We start from the raw sequence: 19,560 nt of genomic DNA on the forward strand, positions 1-19,560 counted from the left end.
AAATATTTGTTGAATGTTGAATGAATTTGTATACTCACATTTGTCATTTTTAATGACCATTAAGCAGAGCATGATAATATGCCATTGTTTAAATAGTAGACATTTAAATTGCTTCACAATTTTTAGTTTCGTAGATGTACCACTGGGAACATTTTAGTACAAATACCTTTTTTCTTTGGGACAGGCTATTCTATTTGAATGTTTCTTCAGACTAGAATTACTGGATAAAAATATTAAAACAGTATTATTGTTGCTAGCTTGCTCTCTGGAAAGACTGAATTAATTTACCCTGTCATTGGCACTTACACTTTTACCATCATATTCCTGCTAATAGTGCTGTATAGTTAATTTTTTAAAGCTATAAACTATTTACTGTAACAAATTCATTTTATTTCACATTTCTTTAACTGCTAGTGAGGCTGTGTATCTTTGCGTATTGTACTTTCTTATCTTTATTTTTTCTTTTTGTAAACTGTCTCTTTAGCACCTTTGGCTGCATATTAAGAAAAATCAGGGCATTAGTCTTATATACGTTCAACTCTCTGTGTATTTGGAATGGTAAACTACTCTAATAATCCCCTAATTTATCTCCTCATCCTCTGCCTTTCTCCACTGCAATCAATACATCAATTATATATATAGCTAGAATAATCTTTTTTAAAAAAGTTCCGGTCCCAAAAATCTTCAGCTCAAAAACCTTCAATCACTTGCCAAGTGATAAATCCATCAGCTGAAACTCCATGACCCTCCTCAACATGGTCCCAAAGGGACTTTTCAGCTTTTTGTCTTTCTCCATGGCCAAATTAAAATGTTTAGTGTTCCAGAGAGATCTGAATGCTTCTGTGCCACTGGCTCTTTGCTCATCCTGTCCCTCGTAGCTGAGCCACTTACAGAGAAAGCACAGGGAGAGTCTGCACCCGAAGTTGCAGAGCCAGGAAATGGCAGGGATGATCTGTGTAACATTGTCTCAAAAATTGATTCAGAGTTCCAATTTGCAAAGCCTTGAACTTATTTGCAGCAATAAGCAAGGGGCAACTTTACTTCAAGCATAAAGGACTTTAAAATTGCAATTGTATTTTAATATCACATTAATCAATTACAGTAATTTGCTTATATGATAAGACTAGGAAGACCTGGCTTTGGTTACGTAGCTCCCTCTAACCTCTTAGGTACTAATTTCTGATGTTTTATCTTTAAATAGTTTTTCTATACTCAATTTGGCATGTCTTGCTTCTGTGTAGGTCATAACATCCATGAAATTAATAGTTCAGAAACCATTTTGGTCAGTTGGTGGTCAGAACTCTACCTACCTCTCCCCCATTCCTTCCTCCTCCTGTGCTTGCAAACTCACCTGGGGACACCACCCATCACCTTGGGGTTGTTCTTAAATCCCTTCTTCACCCCTACATCTAAGCTAGCATTTTCCCCACCTAGATGTTTCCTGAGGGCGCATTATCTGAACTCTTCCCAGCGTGGCAGTCAAGTTGCAGCCCTGTGGCTGCTCACCTGGACTCTAACCACAGCCTCCTCCCTCCTTGCTTGCTCTTTCTAACCCTTTCCTGCACACAGGTGCCAGAGGAGTCTATTGAAAATGGTGATCTGATGTGCCCCTCCCTGGCTCGACCTTTATTGCTCTCGTCGCCGAGAGGCTGAGTGCAAACTCCTTAACAGGGCATCTGCGGCCCTTCCGTCGTGACCTCGTCTTCGCCCACTTCTCCAGCTTTTTCTCCTCCCCTTCTTTTTTAACTTCCTGCCTCAGATCCTTTGCCTGAGCAGTGCTGAAGTGCTCATAGTTCTCTGAGGACAACATGCTATTTCTTGTTTCCATTCCTTTATTCCATTCCTTTATTCCTGCTTTTCCCTCTGCTGGCAATGCCGCTTTCCTGATTTTCCCCCTCTTACGGGGACATGCATCCTATAGAGCAGCTCAGGTACCACCCACCCTAGGAAGTGACCAGCAGGGCAGGGTAGATGTTCTTCTCGTGTGCTTCTTCACAAGAGTACTCTGGGCCTCTCTTTATCATTCGAGGTCCGTTTGTGCGGTGAGGTGCCTTATTCATCCTTGTAGCTCTAGTACTTGGTTCAGTGTGTGCTCACTAAATATTCAATGAGCAGATGAATTGTGCAGAACCTGAAAATCAGCAGTGTTTTATTTTAACTGAGCAAATTCTTTGACTCTATTATTTCTATATGCATTCTATTAGTTTTCAGTAATATTTCCCATTTTATATATATATATATATATATATATATATATATTTTTTTTTTTTTTTTTTTTTTTTTTGGCTGAGGAAGATTCACCCTGAGTTAACATCTATGCCAGTCCTCCTCTATTTTGTATGTGGGTTGCTGAAACTGTTCACAGGCTAGGTCGATTGATCCCCCTGCAAGATACACTTGAAGGTTAAGTAACTACAGATCTCGGCTAATTCCGTATAATCTGCTGTTACTAAATGGCTGTTTATATTCCTGGCACACCAGCTTCTGGATGCTTAGGATTTTGTTTTTACCTTTTGTTCAAATAACCTCTGAAGGAGCGATGCGTCTCTCTGTACTTCTGTGCGTTGTGCTTAGCTTTTTGGAAGGAGTGAGCTGTTCCTGTCCTTCTCAGTGCTCCTGCGATTATCTGGGCAGAAACGACGGCTTGGGATCAAGGTACGCTTCTCTCCTTGCTAAGTGTTCTGATGATTCCGAGAAAAAGGGCTCAAACCAGATGGCCTTATTTTGAAAGCAAGTTGTCCATCAGAAATCAGAGGAGAGGTTCATTTACATAAGCTTGAGCTTAATTGTGTTTGTACTGGTTGCCCACTCCTTCACTGTTTTCATTTTGAGTGGTTTAGCTCTTAAAAGCCCCTCAAATTATTTGAGACTCTCAGACACATTCTGTATCACAAAAATATTAATTGCACTTGTCACAAAACATCCCTTTCAGGAGGTCAAATGTGTGTGGTCAGCTCAGCCAGATTAGAGAAAGCACAAGAGGGCCGGGCCCATCGGGAGGTACCGTGACAGGCCAGAGCATTTGCTTCCAGGGTTTTCTGTTTCATTTTGAGAGTTATTCATGCCAACTGGATAGAACTTAGGAAGTAGGAAGGAGCATCACAAGAGTTAGAGAACTTCATAATTAGAATTTTTCACTTTAAGATATTGGAGTTTACAAAGAAAAGAAGTTTGAAGAATCCAGATCAACCCTGCCTCCTGCTGGCACCGTGGGGTCTCACAGAAGCTATTCAACCTCTGCGTTGCTCTGATGTCTACCTGTTAAATGAGAACAGTTACTTGTAATATGTGTGGATCCTTTTAGATAGAATTAAATGCAAAACAGAACTCATATTAGCTAAACATGGTAGACTTTTTTTTTTTTGAGGATCAGATTTTTTTGTGACTTTGTTGAAGTGAACAGTGACACTCTTAAAAGTAATTTGTTAAAAGAATCACCCAATTTGTCTTACAAATTTAAACAAATAATAAACATATTTTTGAGTAGTTTGTTTTGTTATTGTATAAACTTTACTTAACCAACTCTTGGTATCTTTTTGAGATATTCACTAGGTTGGTAAAGACAGTGAGAAGAACTTAAGACTTAAAGACCTACTTGGCAAAAGATATGCAGCAGTTAATGACTCAGGCTAGGGTGCTTTTGAGAAAACAATCATAGAAATGCTTTCTTCTCCGTGGTGGCCCTTTATTGATGGATTTTATAAAAATCAGAGCATATTATGCCTGGCAAGAATTCTAGAAATAATCTAATTTGACCACTGTCATTTTATAAATGAAGAAACTAAACCCTATAGAGACTAAATGACTTGTCCAGGGTCACAGTGTTGAGTGGATGCAGTGACTGGCTGATAAGATGCTGGGTCTTTTAGCTCCCAGTCCAGGCTTTTTTGCATTACAGCACACTGGAATGCTGACTTAATGAGTAGAAACCGGATCATTCTGGTATAAAGTAGCACTGAAATTTGTGATACAGAATAGAGATGAAGAGGAAGAGGTGCCCCTAGAGAATTCCAGTGATTCCATAGGGTCTTCTCCCAAAGTTACAGAAAGGAGATGATGCCGCCAGTACATTGCAGCTTTATGCTGCTTCCTTCTCTTACATTATAGGCTGGCTTTTAAAATTCACTGATTTAATGTGATGTGTTTTACTAAATGGCTGTGTTATTGTTATTATTTACTACATGTGTAATGAATTATAATTTAGATCATGCTTTGCAAAACTTTTTATTGTTAATTTTCAGCCATCTAGTGGGGATGAGTATATAACGGGAGATAAATAGGTCTTTTTTCAGGTTAAAATGAATCCAAATTCTCTGATTCTTCCTACTTTACACCCACGTATGGGGCAGGCTTGTTTTTCTATGCCTGTTTTCCACGTGCCGCTAAACAAGATCACAACATGACTTGCTCAAGGTAATTTAAGTTAGTGAGTGGTAAAAGGAATAAACTCCAAGTTTCTGGTTAATTCCTTAGGCTGAAAGCAGTGCATGGGTCACCTGGTTAAAATAGAGCTTAACTTTAAGCATGTAGTATGAACATTTGCTCTTTTTTCTTTCTTTAATTAAGTGATCTTCTTCAAAAGGATCAATTTATAGCTTCAACAGGGGATTCCCTTAAAGTGGGTCATTTCCTAGAGAGGTGAAAGTGTGCACTTTGGAGTGGACGGATGTGGGTTTGAGGGGTGGCTCTGTAATCCACTAGCTGTGTGACCTTGGGAAGTTACCTAATGTTGCTGGGCCTCCATTATTTCATCTGTAAAAATGAGGTTGATGATAATAATAGCAAACACCCACTGAGTGCTTATTATGTGCCAGGAAGGTGTAAAATTTTATATCTGTTTCAATTAGTCATCCTAACACCTCATATGGGGCAATGAAGTTGAGAGATTGGAGAAGTGGCCACAATCTCACGGCCACAGAGGAGCCGTCAGAGCTTAGATTTGAACCGAGATCAGCCTGACTCCAGAGCTGGTGCCTCTACCTGTAACCCAGCATCTACCCCCTAGGGCTGCCATGATGATTACAGAAGGGATGGTTGTGATGGGTGTGGCACAGGCCTGACCCATAAAGAGCTTCATCAATATAAGGTTGAACCACATGAAACTGCTGATATCTGATCATTTGTAACCTACAAAAATGGCCATTTCGTGATTCAACCTGGAAGAAGAAGATGATGACAAATTACTAATGAATAGGTTAGCCAGGCTGAACAGATATTTTGCAAAAACCAGCAAGGAGTGAAAAATTAATGCATGTTTCAGATAAGTATTATTTTTTCAAATGAGTCTCAGAAAGCAGGTTTCCTTCCACTGTTCTTGTGACACTAGGTTGGTGCTATGTAATGACCTGGATATGAATGAGGTCCCTACGAACTTCCCCGTGGACACGGTGAAGCTTCGCATAGAGAAGACCGTCATCCACGGGATCCCCGCCGAGGCCTTCTACTACCTGGTGGAGCTCCGGTACCTCTGGGTGACTTACAGTTCCGTGGCCAGCCTTGACGCTGGCAGCTTTTACAACCTAAGGCAGCTGCATGAGTTGCGCTTGGATGGGAATTCTCTGGCTGCTTTCCCTTGGGCCTCTCTGCTGGACATGCCCCATCTGAGGACCCTGGATTTGCACAATAACAGAATAACCAGTGTGCCACATGAAGCAGTCAGGTACCTGAAGAACCTCGCCTACTTGGATTTATCAAGCAACAGACTAACAACGCTGCCGCCAGATTTCCTGGAGAGCTGGTCCCACTTAGTTACATCGTCTAGAAGCCTGGACCTCTCACCAAGAAGAGTTATTCTTGGTAAGCTCGCCCGTTTCTGGGCTTCTCAGGTCCAGATAATTTGCTCTGCGTGCCTTCAATTGTCCAGTCTTTTCATGTCTATTGAATTTGGTCTCTTACTCTATACTTGCCCTTTTGATGGTATAGTACTTTATCAGCTAGGTCAATTTGCCTGTCTACCCTGTGTAAGGTGTAATGTTGTGTGTGTGTTTGCGGAGGGAGGGGAGCTGGCCTCATAAGCTGAGAGACTACCATTGCTCTTAGAGAGCCTGGAGCTGAATGACAAAATCTACCAACCTGCCCTGATTCTTGTGAGCACACCAGTGCTCCATACTCTGCCACACCCAACCTTTTGCCCTGATCTCTTTTTATCCCTTCATCAGGCTCTTCAGGAGTGAGAGAGAGGTGTCAACATCTTTATGAGGGGCAGTGGTTTAATTAGTTAGGAAAGTAGCTTCCACATTTTCTTAATCTCAAAAGAAATGGTGGAAACACCAGTTATTTTACAGGCCTCCAATGGGTCTGCTAATGGATTTGGTCTCTAAGTTTAGCTGTGATTAGTTTTGTATGTGTTGATCCTCACTTTGTTTAGGTTCTGTGGGTATCAGCCTTGGGTTCTTAAATGTACACTCCTTCCAGTAAACCTCTGTCTTCTTTCTTTGTATCTCCGCATCGTGCTCTGCACAGTGCTCTGCACATGGTGCATGCCAGTGAATGTGGTTCCCTGACTGAAGTCTGTGAACCGAGACCCTTCTCAGGGGTGTCTGTGGACAGGGAGGCCTTTCATACTTTTGTATGAACCACAAGCCTGAGGCTTTGGTCAATCAGTTTGATTTGCTAAAATTTTGTTCACTCAATAAGGCTTTGTTGTCAGTTCACAAGTTATGTCCATCATGGCTGCAGAAGAGGTTATGTTTCTCAGAAGCATGAAAGAACTAAGTGTTTGTCCAGTGAAATGACAATAAGCCTTTTGGAGTGAGAAGCAACCAGATGCTAAGTTTGTGCAGGCAATCCCTACTGACCAATATCACATACTCAAATATTTGCTGAAGTAAAGTATAAATAAACTAAAAGATAAATTTGCAATTTTTTTTGATAAAAAAGAAAATGCTGTGACAGCGTTTAAATGGTTTTAGCATTGCTTTTGTTGAAATGTAAATGTGTTTTGGTGCTTATGAGACTAAAAGTATGAATAATAAGAACCAGATAGAAAGAGGCAAAATCACGTAAGCTTTTCTTATATAGCAGTTTTGTCCACTGCTTATCTAGTCCTTCAAACATTTTTGATTAGAGAATAAAGGAAGTATTGTAGGATAGGCTAGAGAAAAAACGGTTTAATTTAACAATAGTTGTGGAGTCCTTGTTATATACACTGTGATAGGCACCATGTAAACCTATACTGTAGTATTTATTTACTTTATTTTAGCCGCTAATTTGATCCTTATGAGTAAGGCTAGTAGTTAGAGATTGTCTAATTTAAACATTCAGATTCTATTTCTCTCTATATTTTTCTAAGTTTCTTTGGAAGCAGTTCTTGGTTCTAATAGAAGTACCCAATGAAGATGTATAGTATAAAATAAATCCAATTACTAAATTACTAGAAATAGCTCTGTAATGATTAGTTGCAAATATTACCATGAAGAAGTAATTTATAGAACATTAATATTTTTCCCTTGTGAGTTAAATCTGGATGAGAGCTGAGGGATCAAATGAGAAAGGGTTATGAAATTTCATTGTCCGTGGAGAGTTACCCACAGTTTTACATATGTTTTAGGGTTCAGATTCTCTAAAAGCAGTAACATGAGAAAACTTTTGGTATAACAGTAAATTTAAAAAGCAGGGTATGTAATTGTATATAAAGCATGATTACAATTATTTAAAAATGTGCAAAGAAAAAGACTGAAAAGATACACTAGTTGGTTAACCGTCCTTTTTGGGGAGTGGGACATCTTTTGATTTTCTGTATTTTCAAAGTGCTCTGCATGACTATGCATTATTTTTATAATAATGATAATAAACATGATAATAAATAATAGAAGATATTTTGAAGCATGCCCAGCCGTGGGTGGCAGGTGACCTTGGCAAAGCCATGCCTACCTTGTAACAAAAGGGGAAAGAAGTGCCGCCCTCTCAGAAGAGGGCTGGGGCACGCGTGTGGATCACACACAGAAACGTGCGCTCTCTCAGCTGGAGTATGGAGATGGGAGACTTAATCCTTCTTGCTCACAGGGCTGGAATGAGAACGTAATGAGATGTTTTATGAGACAGTTCTTTAGAATACAAGGCGGACAGTCTCTGAGGTTATGATTTTAGATCAACAATAATCCACAGCAGCTGTGACTGAGATGGGAGTGTCTTGTGAAGAAAGACCTCTACTTCGGCTCTTTTGTTATTTTAACTATATTTCAGTCTTCCAATTTTATCATTAAAATATGGTAATGAGAACTAATTCTAGATTTTCTAGAACTCAGTGGTTAACTGTAGCAATGATATTTTTCCGGGTGCCCTGTAGAACTTTTTTGTACTATTATCGTGGGATACATTGTATTTAATTTTATTGTCCTGTGTTTGTTGTTGTTAGCAGATGGAGGTTCTATTTAAAATAGTAACAGTAATAGCTAACACTGATAGAGCACTTACTCAGGGCCCAGCCTGCTTCTTACACTGTGCAGATAGAGCTTCTTCCAATCTCGTGTTAACCCTGTGGTAAGCACCCTTTCATCCCCATTTTATAGATGAAGAAATGAGGTGCAAGTTAAGCCACTTGCCCAGATTCACTCACCACCTAGTGGTGGAGCGGGAGTATGAATACAGGCTGTTTGGTTCCAGAACCCACATTCTTCCCCTCTCTTTTGTAATGCAATTTATGGTATGTAATAACACCAGAGTTATTTTTCTCACATATGCATTACTTTACTGATCTCTTTAAATCATGTATTTATGTAATAAAAAAAAATTTAGGGAAAGGCTTTTCCTTTACTCCCTCTCTCTTCTGCATGAGTAAAAATATCAACTTAATAATATTGTCCTTTAATGTATCCATAAAAACATAAACTAGTGTCCTGCAAGTAAGTATTTAAATTAACCCTGAAACCAGATTACATTTTTGATTTGCAATACAGGTAAATTTCCATGGCGTCTTTCTCAAGAACAAGCAAATGTTTACACAGGCAGACTCAGTAAGGCCTGACAGTGTTTGTCTTGGAGGAAAAAGCCTGCAGTAGGAGAGGGCATAGAATGCTTTTCTGAGTGCTTTTTTTACTGGTGCCCAAATTTGTTCAGTTGTAAACCTGGGCTCTTCTCCTATTCAGAATGGAGTTTGCCTGAAGGACAGCAGCGCCTGAGTATTCCCACAGAATTTTCTAAAACGGCATTAATTTAATTCAACAAATACTCCTCAGTCCCCGTGAGTGTGCCCGTCCTTTGCTGGGCACAGAGGAGACAAACCCCATAGTTGGGGCTTACCCTGTGCCAGAGATAGCATTCGTTTCTCTTTTAAACTTTTTCATAATTGAGGAATTGGGGTATAATTTGCATACAGTGGATCTTAAGTGTACAATCGGGTGTGATGATAAATGTATACACCCCCAAAACCCACACCCTTATCAAGATACAGAATAATTTCATCACCTCGGAAATTTCCCCTGGCCCCTTCTCACTCCGTCTCCTCCCAGCCCAGGCAACCACCATTTATTTTCTATCACCATAGGTTAATTTGTCTGCACTAAATTTCATATAAATGGAATCATATAAGATGCACTCTTGTGCCTGGTTTCTTTCACTCAGCATTGTGTTTTTGGGATTCATCCGTGTGCATGTATTGGTCGTTCCTTATTGCTGAGTCGTAGTCGATTTTATGAATGTACCAATTCATCCTTTCTCCTGTTGTTGGACACCTGGGCTGTTTCCAGTTTTTAGCTATTATGAGTTAAGCTGCTATTCACAGTCTTGTGCAAAGCTTTTTGTAGCATGTTTTCATTTCTCTTGGATAAATTCTTAGGATTGAATATATATAGGATGGTTATATATATAACTTTTTAAGAAACTGCCAGTTTTCCAAAGAGGCTGTACTATTTTACACTCTAACTAGCACTGTATCACAGCCTGCCTGCTCCATATCCTCACCAGTACTTGATGTTGTCAGTCTTTTTCAGCCATTCTTGGGGCTGGGTGGATCAGAGAGTGGTGTCATGTTGTGATTTTAATTTGCATTTGCCTAGTGACTAATGGTGTTCACCATGTACTCATTTGCTTATTGGTCATTGGTATATTCCTTTATAATTTTTTTTTTTTTGGTGAGGAAGATTGGCCCTAACATCTGTTGCCAGTCGTCCTCTTTTTGCTTGAGGAAGATTGTTGCTGAGCTAACATGTGTGCCCATCTTCCTCTACTTTGCGCGTGGGACGCTGCCACAGCATGGCTTGAGGAGGCGCGTGTAGGTCCACGCCCGAGATCCGAACCTGTGAACCCAGGGCCGCCAAAGAGGAGCATGTGAACTTAACCACTATGCCACTGGGCTGGCCCCATATTCCTTTATAATTTTTTAACGTTGTTTGTCTCTTTATTATTGAATACAAGTGTTTTCTCAGTTATGTGCATTATGAATATTTTCTCCAAGTCTGTGGCTTGTCTGTACATTGTCTTCATGGTATCTTTGTTAAGAAAGTTGTAAATTTTGATGACATCTGATTTATCAGTTTTTTTCTTTTATAGTTAATGCTTTCTGTGTCCCATCCAAGAAATATTTGCCTACCTACAGGTCACAGAGGTATTCTACTTTCTTTATGGTTTTAACTTTTATATGCAGTTTTTACCTTTCTATTCTTAGCTTCCATGTTTATGACTGTGATCCACCTCAAAATAGTTTTTGAGTATAGTGTGAGGTAGAGGTTGAGGTTTATTTTTTCCCCAAACAGATGTCCTGTTGTTCCAGCACCATTTGTTGAAAAGATTTTCCTTTCCCCCTTGAACTGTTCAACACCACTGCCTCCATAAAGTTGACTAAGGCATGGTCTTTGCCTTCAAGTGTTGATCGTCTGCAGAATAACTTTTGTACAGGAATTTATTGCTGACTTTTCACAAAAAATAGCACGTTTAATCCAACTACTGTGATGCGTGGAAAACATTACCCTTTTAGAAAAAGGAGAAGGCAAAGTTCATTTGCCCCTATCCAAGAATAGTTATGTAAATTAAATTAATGAATGCAAATTACTGTGCTTGTGGTTGGTGTGCTGCCTTGAAGGAATGCAGAACAAGTCACAGTTTAACTCCAAAGGGTTCTTGTACCTTTGTCCCCAGAAGAGAAAACACCTGATGTATGTGTTCAAGACTCAGATCACTATTATTATTCAGGTTTTATTTTTTTCACCGTTCAAGGCTTATTTGGTGTTTTAGTTGGTATGACACTTGGATTGTTCAGGTTTTAAAGTTGTACCTTTGACCTTAGATATTTCAAAACTGGAATACATAAACATTCTATTTTTGAGGGATTTAAAAATATCTTCCTGGTTTACATAACTTTTAGATATAACCCATTGGATTAATTTGTAAAAGAATTTTGCTTCTTCATTAACGCATTTTTGTAAGTTTCAAAGCGTGGGTGAAACTGTTAGTGCTATAGCTGTTGGGTCTTTGCCCATTTGCACTCCAGACGTTGCTGCTTTGACATCTGTGATTTGTAGATAACAGTATTTATTGCTGCCACCCATGGCTCTATATGTTTCCATGTTTTTAGAGGATGAAGAAATGAGTTATGGTGGAAGGAGTACTAGATTAGGAGGCTAACACATCTGGGACTTAGTCAGGACTCGAAGCTTCTTACAAAGTCAAGGCAGTAATCTCTTTGCGCTTTTGTGTTCTCTGGTGTGAAATTGGAGGAATCACACTAGTTTCCTGAGGTCAGTATAAGACATGCACATGGTGGCTGAGAATGAGAACTTTAAGATCAGGATACCGACGTTCAAATCCTGACTGCATCCAGCTGTGTGCCCTTGGGCAGATCCCTAAACCTCCCTAAACACTGGTTTTCTTCTCTTTAAAATGAGGATGTTACTAATATTACCCACCTCATGCTTTGTCAAGATTGGGGTAGACAAAGCCCTTAGCATGCTCAGTACTGTTGGGAGACAGTTCTCCCTGGTCTCTCACATTTCTGCCTGTCTTGTGAGCAGAGGCAGGCACTGATTGACTGCCTTGTGTTCTGAACTGTCTTTTCTAGGATGTTTGTGTAGAGAACCATTTTGGAAGGTAGAGATTTGTCTCCCTCCAGAGCAAAGGGTAGGCGTGCTTACTGCCCGGTATGATAAAGACAATGTCTCCCTCCAGAACTGTGAGTAATAAACTATCGTTTGTCTCTGACCAAGATCTTGTGTCTTCTGCCAACGTCTGTAAAACTATGTGGCAAATCGGGACGACTTGGTCGCTCTAAATAGGGTAAAACTCAGGCCCTTTACAATTCTTGACAAGTGCAGTATTTGCCACATAGGAAGCAATCAGTAACTGTTGGCTTGTGTTGTTATTACTTTATAAAGAAAAAATCTGGCACAATAAGTGTTTTGAAAGTATAAAGTACACTTTACTATACATATTACACATATAAATACTACACATATTAATTATTACATGACAGAATGAATTTTCTGTTTGTTGGTAGGTGGGATAGAATTCAAAGCAATATTAGAGAACTGGTCACAGATTCATAGGACTAAATGTAAGAGGAAAAAGTTCAAGGCAGTTCACTCATGGAAGAAATGCAACTTATGAGATAGAACATTAAAAAAGGTAAACTTTTACCAATACTGGCAGAAAAATATGAGCCAGTCATAAAGTGCTATTATATTAAAAATAGGCATTTATATAAAACTAGAATTTATGAATGAACAGTTAAATCTTCCGCCATGGTTAGAATTTTTTTAAATTGCAGTTCTGTCTTTTCTCCTTATGAATCAAGGTATAATCCATTCCATTCGTAAAAAGTCACACCCACAAATCTTTGTGAGAGAAATCCTTTTCACCCTCGGGCTTCAGGTGAAGCTGCTGTGGGACATCACCCTTAAGGTCCTTAGAGAGACTTCTGTCTGACTGAAGGCTCCGAGCACCATCTTAGACCTTCTGAGATCTTAGCGAGTGATTGTACAGTCCCACCCATCCTAGACTTGTTTTTTCTCTGAAGCCCTTTCTTTTTTTTTTTCCTTTGGTGAGGAAGGGTAGCCCTGAGCTAACATCTGTGCCGTTCCTCCTCTTTTTGCTGAGTAAGATTGGCCCTGAGCTAACATCTGTGCCCATCTTCCTCTCTTTCATATGTGGGATTCCGCCTCAGCATGGCTTGATGAGTGGTGTGTAGGTCTGTGCCCGGGATCCGAACCCTTGAACCCTGGGCCGCCGAAGCAGAGCACGTGAACTTAACCACTACACCGCTGGGCCAGCCCCCTTTGAAACCATTTCTTAATTTGAGAACTTTGGAGAGGCTTGGAGTAAGAAACAATTCTATTATTGAACCCAGCAAGATTTGGATCCTTTGTATTTATCCGTTCTTCCTTTGGCTCTTGTCTCTCCTTTACATTTTACTATGCGCAGCAAGGAGACACAAGGCAGCAGTTTCAACACTGTGTGGAAACGTCCTTAGCTAGAGCATGCATGTCACTGAGTATGTTTTCCACTTTCTAGGTTAACCACAGGTGCCAGTGTTGCTAAACTTTCTGGCACTCCATAACAAGGGTCCCCTTTCTTCTAGTTTCCAGTAACATTTTCCTCACTTTCCTTTAAGCTCCCAGACAGCCCCCTTGAAGGCCAACTCACTTGGGCTAACAGTTCTGAAAGCTGAGGCAGGTCCTGGAGGCACTTGCAGTGGAAGCTGACAGCTAACTACCCTTGCTGCTGACTGTCTCTTGAGGGGACACTTGAGCAGGCACTACATGTGACATCCATGCCAAACCATGTTCTAGTCTTGACTAGTCTTTCCAGTCTTCTCTCCTGACGCTGCTGCCTCTCACTCTGTGGTTTGCTCCACAGAACTTATACTACCTCAGCATGTCTTCACACCACACAAAACAGTGACACAGTGCAGGCTGCGTTAGGTGCCTCTCAGCACCCTATAATACTTAAAAAACTGTAAGTACTTTCATAGCACCCTAGAAATATGTCTATCATGTTATTTATGGCACCCTATGGTACTTGGATTCAAATCTTGGCTCTGACGCTGATGAACTGTGTGACTTTGGTCAAATTATTTGGTTTCTCCGTGTCTCGGTTTCTTCAGCTTTACAATGGGGATAAGAATACTCTCCTCCTCATAGGATTGTTGGGATGAAATGAGATAATGCAGGTAAGTGCTTAGAGCAGAGCCTAGAACAGTGTAATTGGTCAGTAACTGTGGCCATGTGTTGATGATCTGAACCGACAGGCTGTGCTCACTCAGTGGCTGGATTGCAGGGCAGAACTGACAGAGAGGTGCTTCGTTTCATCCCTCAAAGCACGTCTGTTCTTAGGGAGACCGTGCAGACACCTGCTTCCCCAGGAGGCTGTGACATAAACTGAAGTCGTCAGAATAAGCTTTTCAGCCTTTTCCTCCCCTCTGGTTTAGGTCTGCAGGACAACCCTTGGCTCTGTGACTGTCACATTTCCAAAATGATCGAGTTGTCAAAGGTTGCTGACCCCACTGTAGTGCTTCTGGACCCACTGATGATTTGTAGTGAACCCGAGCGCCTGGCAGGGATTGCTTTTCAGCGGGCTGAGTTGGAGCAGTGTCTGAAGCCATCGGTGATGACCTCGGCCACCCAGATCACGTCCGCCCTGGGCAGTAATGTGCTGCTGCGGTGCGATGCCACGGGCTTCCCCACCCCGCAGCTCACGTGGACCAGAGCCGACAGCTTGCCGGCTAACTATACAGGTATTCTCTTAATGCAGGCCCATGAAACAGAGTTTTCAAGGGTCTGAATTTATCTCATGTTTTTGTGTGGTTTACAATTGGCTGATTAATTCTAATAAAATATGCCAAAATTATTGGGTGGAGGGAATTTGAAAGGTTCATTTTATTGGTTAATATTGTCCTCAGTTTATCTGACTACTGACATAGATGAAATCAGACAATCTGATTTTTTTCTTAGATAGAAAACAACACAATCCAGTGGATGCCGGTTGCAGATAAGGCCTTTGTCTTTCTGCATCATCTTGGATACAGCTCACGTTAAAATGTATGACCATTACGATTTTCTTAAAAGGGATTTTTATACAAGTTTCTCATTTTTGAATGATTATTTAAATATTAAGTTACGTGCAAACCTTATTAGAAACAAAAAGTATAATTTTTAGAAATATTGGTTACATAGACTTTTCAGATCCTACTATGACCAAGTCAGTGCTTTGGCCTTAGTTCTATAGTGATAGTCTCACTATAGACTTTTAAAACTCTTTAAAATTAAATTTAAATCGAGATTGAAATAATGAAACCTGATGAAATAAAAAAAATTCAAGGCCTAATATTCCTACAAATAGAGAGTAAACGGCTCACAGTTTAAGGTGGTGAGTTACATTTTGGGCTATTGAGACATTCAATCCAGTATTACCCTTCAGAAATCAAGACAGAATGGAAATATGTTAGATTTTACTGTTTAGGAAAGTAAAATTCCAATTTTGCAAAACTATGTATTATTCTGCAAATAAAAAAATCCAGGGTTTAGATGTTTATCTAAATTAAATATAAAATGAAAGATTGACAATACAAATTATGACTCCTCCATGCCAGAAAATGATCTGCTGTACCTTCTGGCTACGTAGATAGATGACATTTTATTACAAGAAAAAATATTTGGGGAAATATTTAAGTAAGGTCATGTGATAAACATTTTATAGAGCTACAGTGAGTTAAAATTGGAAGGATCTTTCAGATCATTTTATCTTATCCCCTTATTTTAAAAATATAGAAACAGAGGCCTAAAGACATTAATTGACTTGTCTGAAAGCACATACTACTTAGGGGACAAAAGTTTACTAAACCCAGGTCTTCTAATTTGCAGCCCCATGTCTTTTTAAAATACCATTCCCCATACAGAGCTTGTGGCCCCTGGCGTGTCCTAGACCTTCACGTAGACAATTCACAGAACCATCACCCGCCATCAGAGATTTGCAGTGTGCCATTTCCCTCTCGGCTTGTGTCAGAGGGATGCATGTAGAACCAGATAGTTGCTTCAGTTGGCATGTTGCTTGAGTTTTTCCTTTTTCTTCCCTCACAGAGTATGTATATTTTTTTCTTCCAGTAATTCAGGAATCTCCAGGGGAAGGAGTCAGATGGTCCATAATAAGCTTGACAGGCATTTCATACAAGGATGCTGGGGATTACAAATGTAAGGCCAAAAATTTGGCTGGGATGTCAGAAGCTGTGGTTACTGTGACAGTGGTGGGTGTTGTCACAACCGCCACATCATCAGACACTTCTGAAAGAGGAACTGGAGATCACCCTGAACAAGAGGTCCAGCCAGAATCTAGAAGATCTCCGTCCATGCCTGGTCCCTCGTCATCTCCCTGGCCTTCTTCCTCCTCTGCTTCTTCCACTCTTCTTTCTACTTCTGCTTTGTCTCCTCCCTCCATTGCTTCCTTCTCCTTATCTCCTTTCTTCTCCTCCATTGTTTCTTCAACAACAGCTCAAGGCACTGGAATTTCAGCAAGCACCACCGTGGCTGGCCGGCAGTCACTCCCGCTCTACCCAGGTGGGAAAAGAAATTTAAAGGTGGAGATGAGTGGAGGTAAGCTTCCCCCAGCTAGTGCAAGTAAAAAAGAGTTGGCGTTGTTGGATCGAGCACTGTCTGTGGAGATGAATGCCACAGTAGAAAATCTCAGGGTAGTCAGTGAGACTGAACAGAGTGTGACTTTGGTGTGGGACACCATCAACACCATGCCTAACTCTGAGGTGAACGTGTTGTATTCCAAGTATGGTGAGGAGGACCTGCTGCTGCTGAATGCAGACTCCAGCAAGAACCAAGTAACTATAGATGGCTTGGATCCTGGTAAGCAATACATAGCATGTGTCTGTCCAAAAGGAGTGCCTCCCCAGAGAGACCAATGTGTCACCTTTTCTACTGGTATGGTGGAAGAAACAGGTGATTTTCAAGGGTCTGTCCTTATCGTGGTGAGCGGTACTGCCTGTGTTGTTGTCTTGCCATTGACTTTTTTCCTGTTGTACAAAGTTTGCAAACTGCAATGTAAGTCAGACTCCTTCTGGGAAGAGGATTTGGCAAAAGAGACCTATATCCAGTTTGAGACCCTGTCCCCCGGGTCTCAAAGTGTAGGGGAGCTTTGGACGCGAAGGCACAGAGACGATTCAGAAAAGTTGCTGCTTTGTTCTAGGTCAAGTGTGGAATCTCAGACGACTTTTAAAAGTGAGGGTTCTAGACCAGACTATTATTGCTGAGGTTTGACAGCTCAGGCGCACGTGAACTTCACAGAATTTCCTCCACGCAATTAAGGATCTGCGGGTGTCGTTGACCCTCTGTTTGCGTGACTTTGGGGAAGACTTTCACATCCTCCATGAAAATCACAAATGGAACACTTTTAATTGTGTTTAAAAAAATACCATGAGACTTCTGAGCTGAAAGGACAAATAATTTTGATTTTTGTTGTATGGAAGATGTCCGTAGAAATAATTTTTAGAGTAGTGCTTAATAAGTTATTAATAGATTTTAAGGTAATGTTTTAGTTCTTAAAAATAAATTTATATGAAAATAGTTGTGAAAAAGTGAAGTCTGAATTTTAAAAAGATGGTCTTTTGGGCAGTGAAGAAAGATTAGTGTAACCAGCTGTGCCTTGATGTTCATTCGTGTTCAAAGTGCTTTCTGGGACCTGCCGTGGACATTTGCTGCCGTTGCCTGGTGTGCAAGACGGGGAGGACGCAGAGTTTTGCGTTGACTAAGGTCGAATCCAGCCCAGTGGAGAGGTGGGGCTCTGGCTCTTGGCACTCTTAGGCACTACAACACTGTGTGGTTGTATTCATATTGCAGTAAGAACAACTTTTCCCTTGTCCTTAGAAATACAGGTATTAGCAAAAATAAGTTTAAAAAGAGGATCACGGTAAATAGTAAGGTCATTTCAACAAATAGTAACTATTGCATTCTAATACATTTGCTAACTGACTGTATGGGTATTTTTTAAAAAAGGTGCTCATTTTAAAACAATCTCTTTAATATTTTGATATTTACTCTTCTTTTCTCTCTCCCTCTCTTGTCTCCCTCCCCTCTTCCTTCCTTCATTTCTTTTTTTCCCTTCTGCTTCCTCCAAAGATATTCAAGTAGCCAAAGGACTACAGCTCAGCTGTTTGTCCCTTGCCATGTTGTTTTGATTTCCTGGGTAAAGAGAAGAACTTGGAAAGTCTTTTTAGATCCAAAAAGCATGTTTTAGGATTTTGAAAGAGCAGCTTCAGTGGATTCATTTCGTCAAACTTTCTAGATTAAAAACATCAGGGAAATTGAATTGGAGTGGGTCACATGAACAGAGAGAAAAGGGGATTCATAAATAAAATTTAGGTTTTTTTTTTTTAAAAAAGAAGTATTTCACCACCTTTGCTAAAGATTATTCCCTTTACATTGAAGATTTTGGAGTATAGAACAGATTTATAAAGGTATGTCAGAAGTCCTGAAATATTCTGAGAAGCAAGTTCTAAGAAAATACTTTATTTTGTGTAAGAAACAGATTGGCTTTAATGTAACACATTGTGGAAATTATAATACAAATAGCTGGAGAATGAGAAATTGTTTATTCTAAATGGCTCTTAATTCAAAAGAAAAAATAGGGGCCCGCCTGGTGGCGTAGTGGTTAAGTTCACGCGCTCTGCTTTGGCAGACCAGGGTTTGCAGGTTCGGATCCCAGGGTGGACCTACCCACCCCTCATCAAGCCATGCTGTGCTGGCATCCCATATACAAAATAGGGGAATATGGCCACAGGTGTTAGCTCAGGGCCAGTCTTCATCAAGCAAAAAGAGGAGGATTGGCATGGATGTTAGCTCAGGGCCAATCTTCCTCACCAAAAAAAAAAAAAAAAAGAAAAGAAAAGAAAAGAAAAAAATAATTCTAGTTTAGCCATAATCCGCACATTAGAAGATGACCAATATGGATAGACAGCCCACTCTGAACTCCCCCATTTCCTCTTTTGGTATAATTTCCTTTCCTTTCCAGCCTACTTGTCCTTGGTGCTTCCATCACTGAGTGCATTGTCTGATGAGCTAACAGTTTTTAATTCAGTATTCATTGTTGGGATTTGTTAGAAAAATACCTTTTGCAGATAACTTTGTGTTAGGTTCAAATTATGTTAGATCAACTTATTTTAAATTAAAAGATTGCAAAAACTTGCATTTCTTTACTCTAAACATATCATGAAATTTCATTGCCATGTTTAAAGGGCTTTGCCAAAATACTGCAGGAGAATGTGACAGACTACTGAGCCAAATGGCACCCATATTGTACAAAGGCAGGTTATTTGTCAAAAAAGGAGGTAAATTACTGACTGCCCTCATAATCAAAATCAAGTGAGGTCTGGACTTAATTTTGACCAGCGAGGAAAAGCTGATTGGTGATATGGAGGGGAGAAAGCACCTTTGTCATCTTCAGCTTGGTCTTGGCAGTGAGTTGCAAGTAATTTGTTACTAATAGTGAAAGAACTAAAATTATAAATCATCTGCTTTCTAAAAATACATACGTTTGAGTGTAGTCAAGGTTATCCTGATGATATCATTGCTCTTACGTTCTTACAAGTGTGCTTTCTTGAGTGGGAGAGAAAGGCTGACATGATAGCGAGCAGCA

At 40.2% G+C, this 19,560-nt stretch overlaps 1 protein-coding gene across 1 annotated transcript; it reads left to right on the forward strand.

Moving 5' to 3' along the window:
• Positions 1 to 2,255: 2,255 nt before the first annotated feature.
• LRIT3 (leucine rich repeat, Ig-like and transmembrane domains 3) lies at positions 2,256 to 17,928 on the forward strand. Its single transcript, XM_058549902.1, has 4 exons — positions 2,256 to 2,655; positions 5,327 to 5,796; positions 14,357 to 14,662; positions 16,029 to 17,928. Exons 1-4 carry the CDS (start codon positions 2,489 to 2,491, stop codon positions 17,177 to 17,179), a joined length of 2,094 nt encoding a protein of 697 aa, XP_058405885.1. The 5' UTR covers positions 2,256 to 2,488; the 3' UTR covers positions 17,180 to 17,928.
• Positions 17,929 to 19,560: the final 1,632 nt, after the last annotated feature.

Source organism: Diceros bicornis, chromosome 11 (assembly GCF_020826845.1).
Source record: "Diceros bicornis minor isolate mBicDic1 chromosome 11, mDicBic1.mat.cur, whole genome shotgun sequence".
NCBI lineage: Eukaryota > Metazoa > Chordata > Mammalia > Perissodactyla > Rhinocerotidae > Diceros > Diceros bicornis.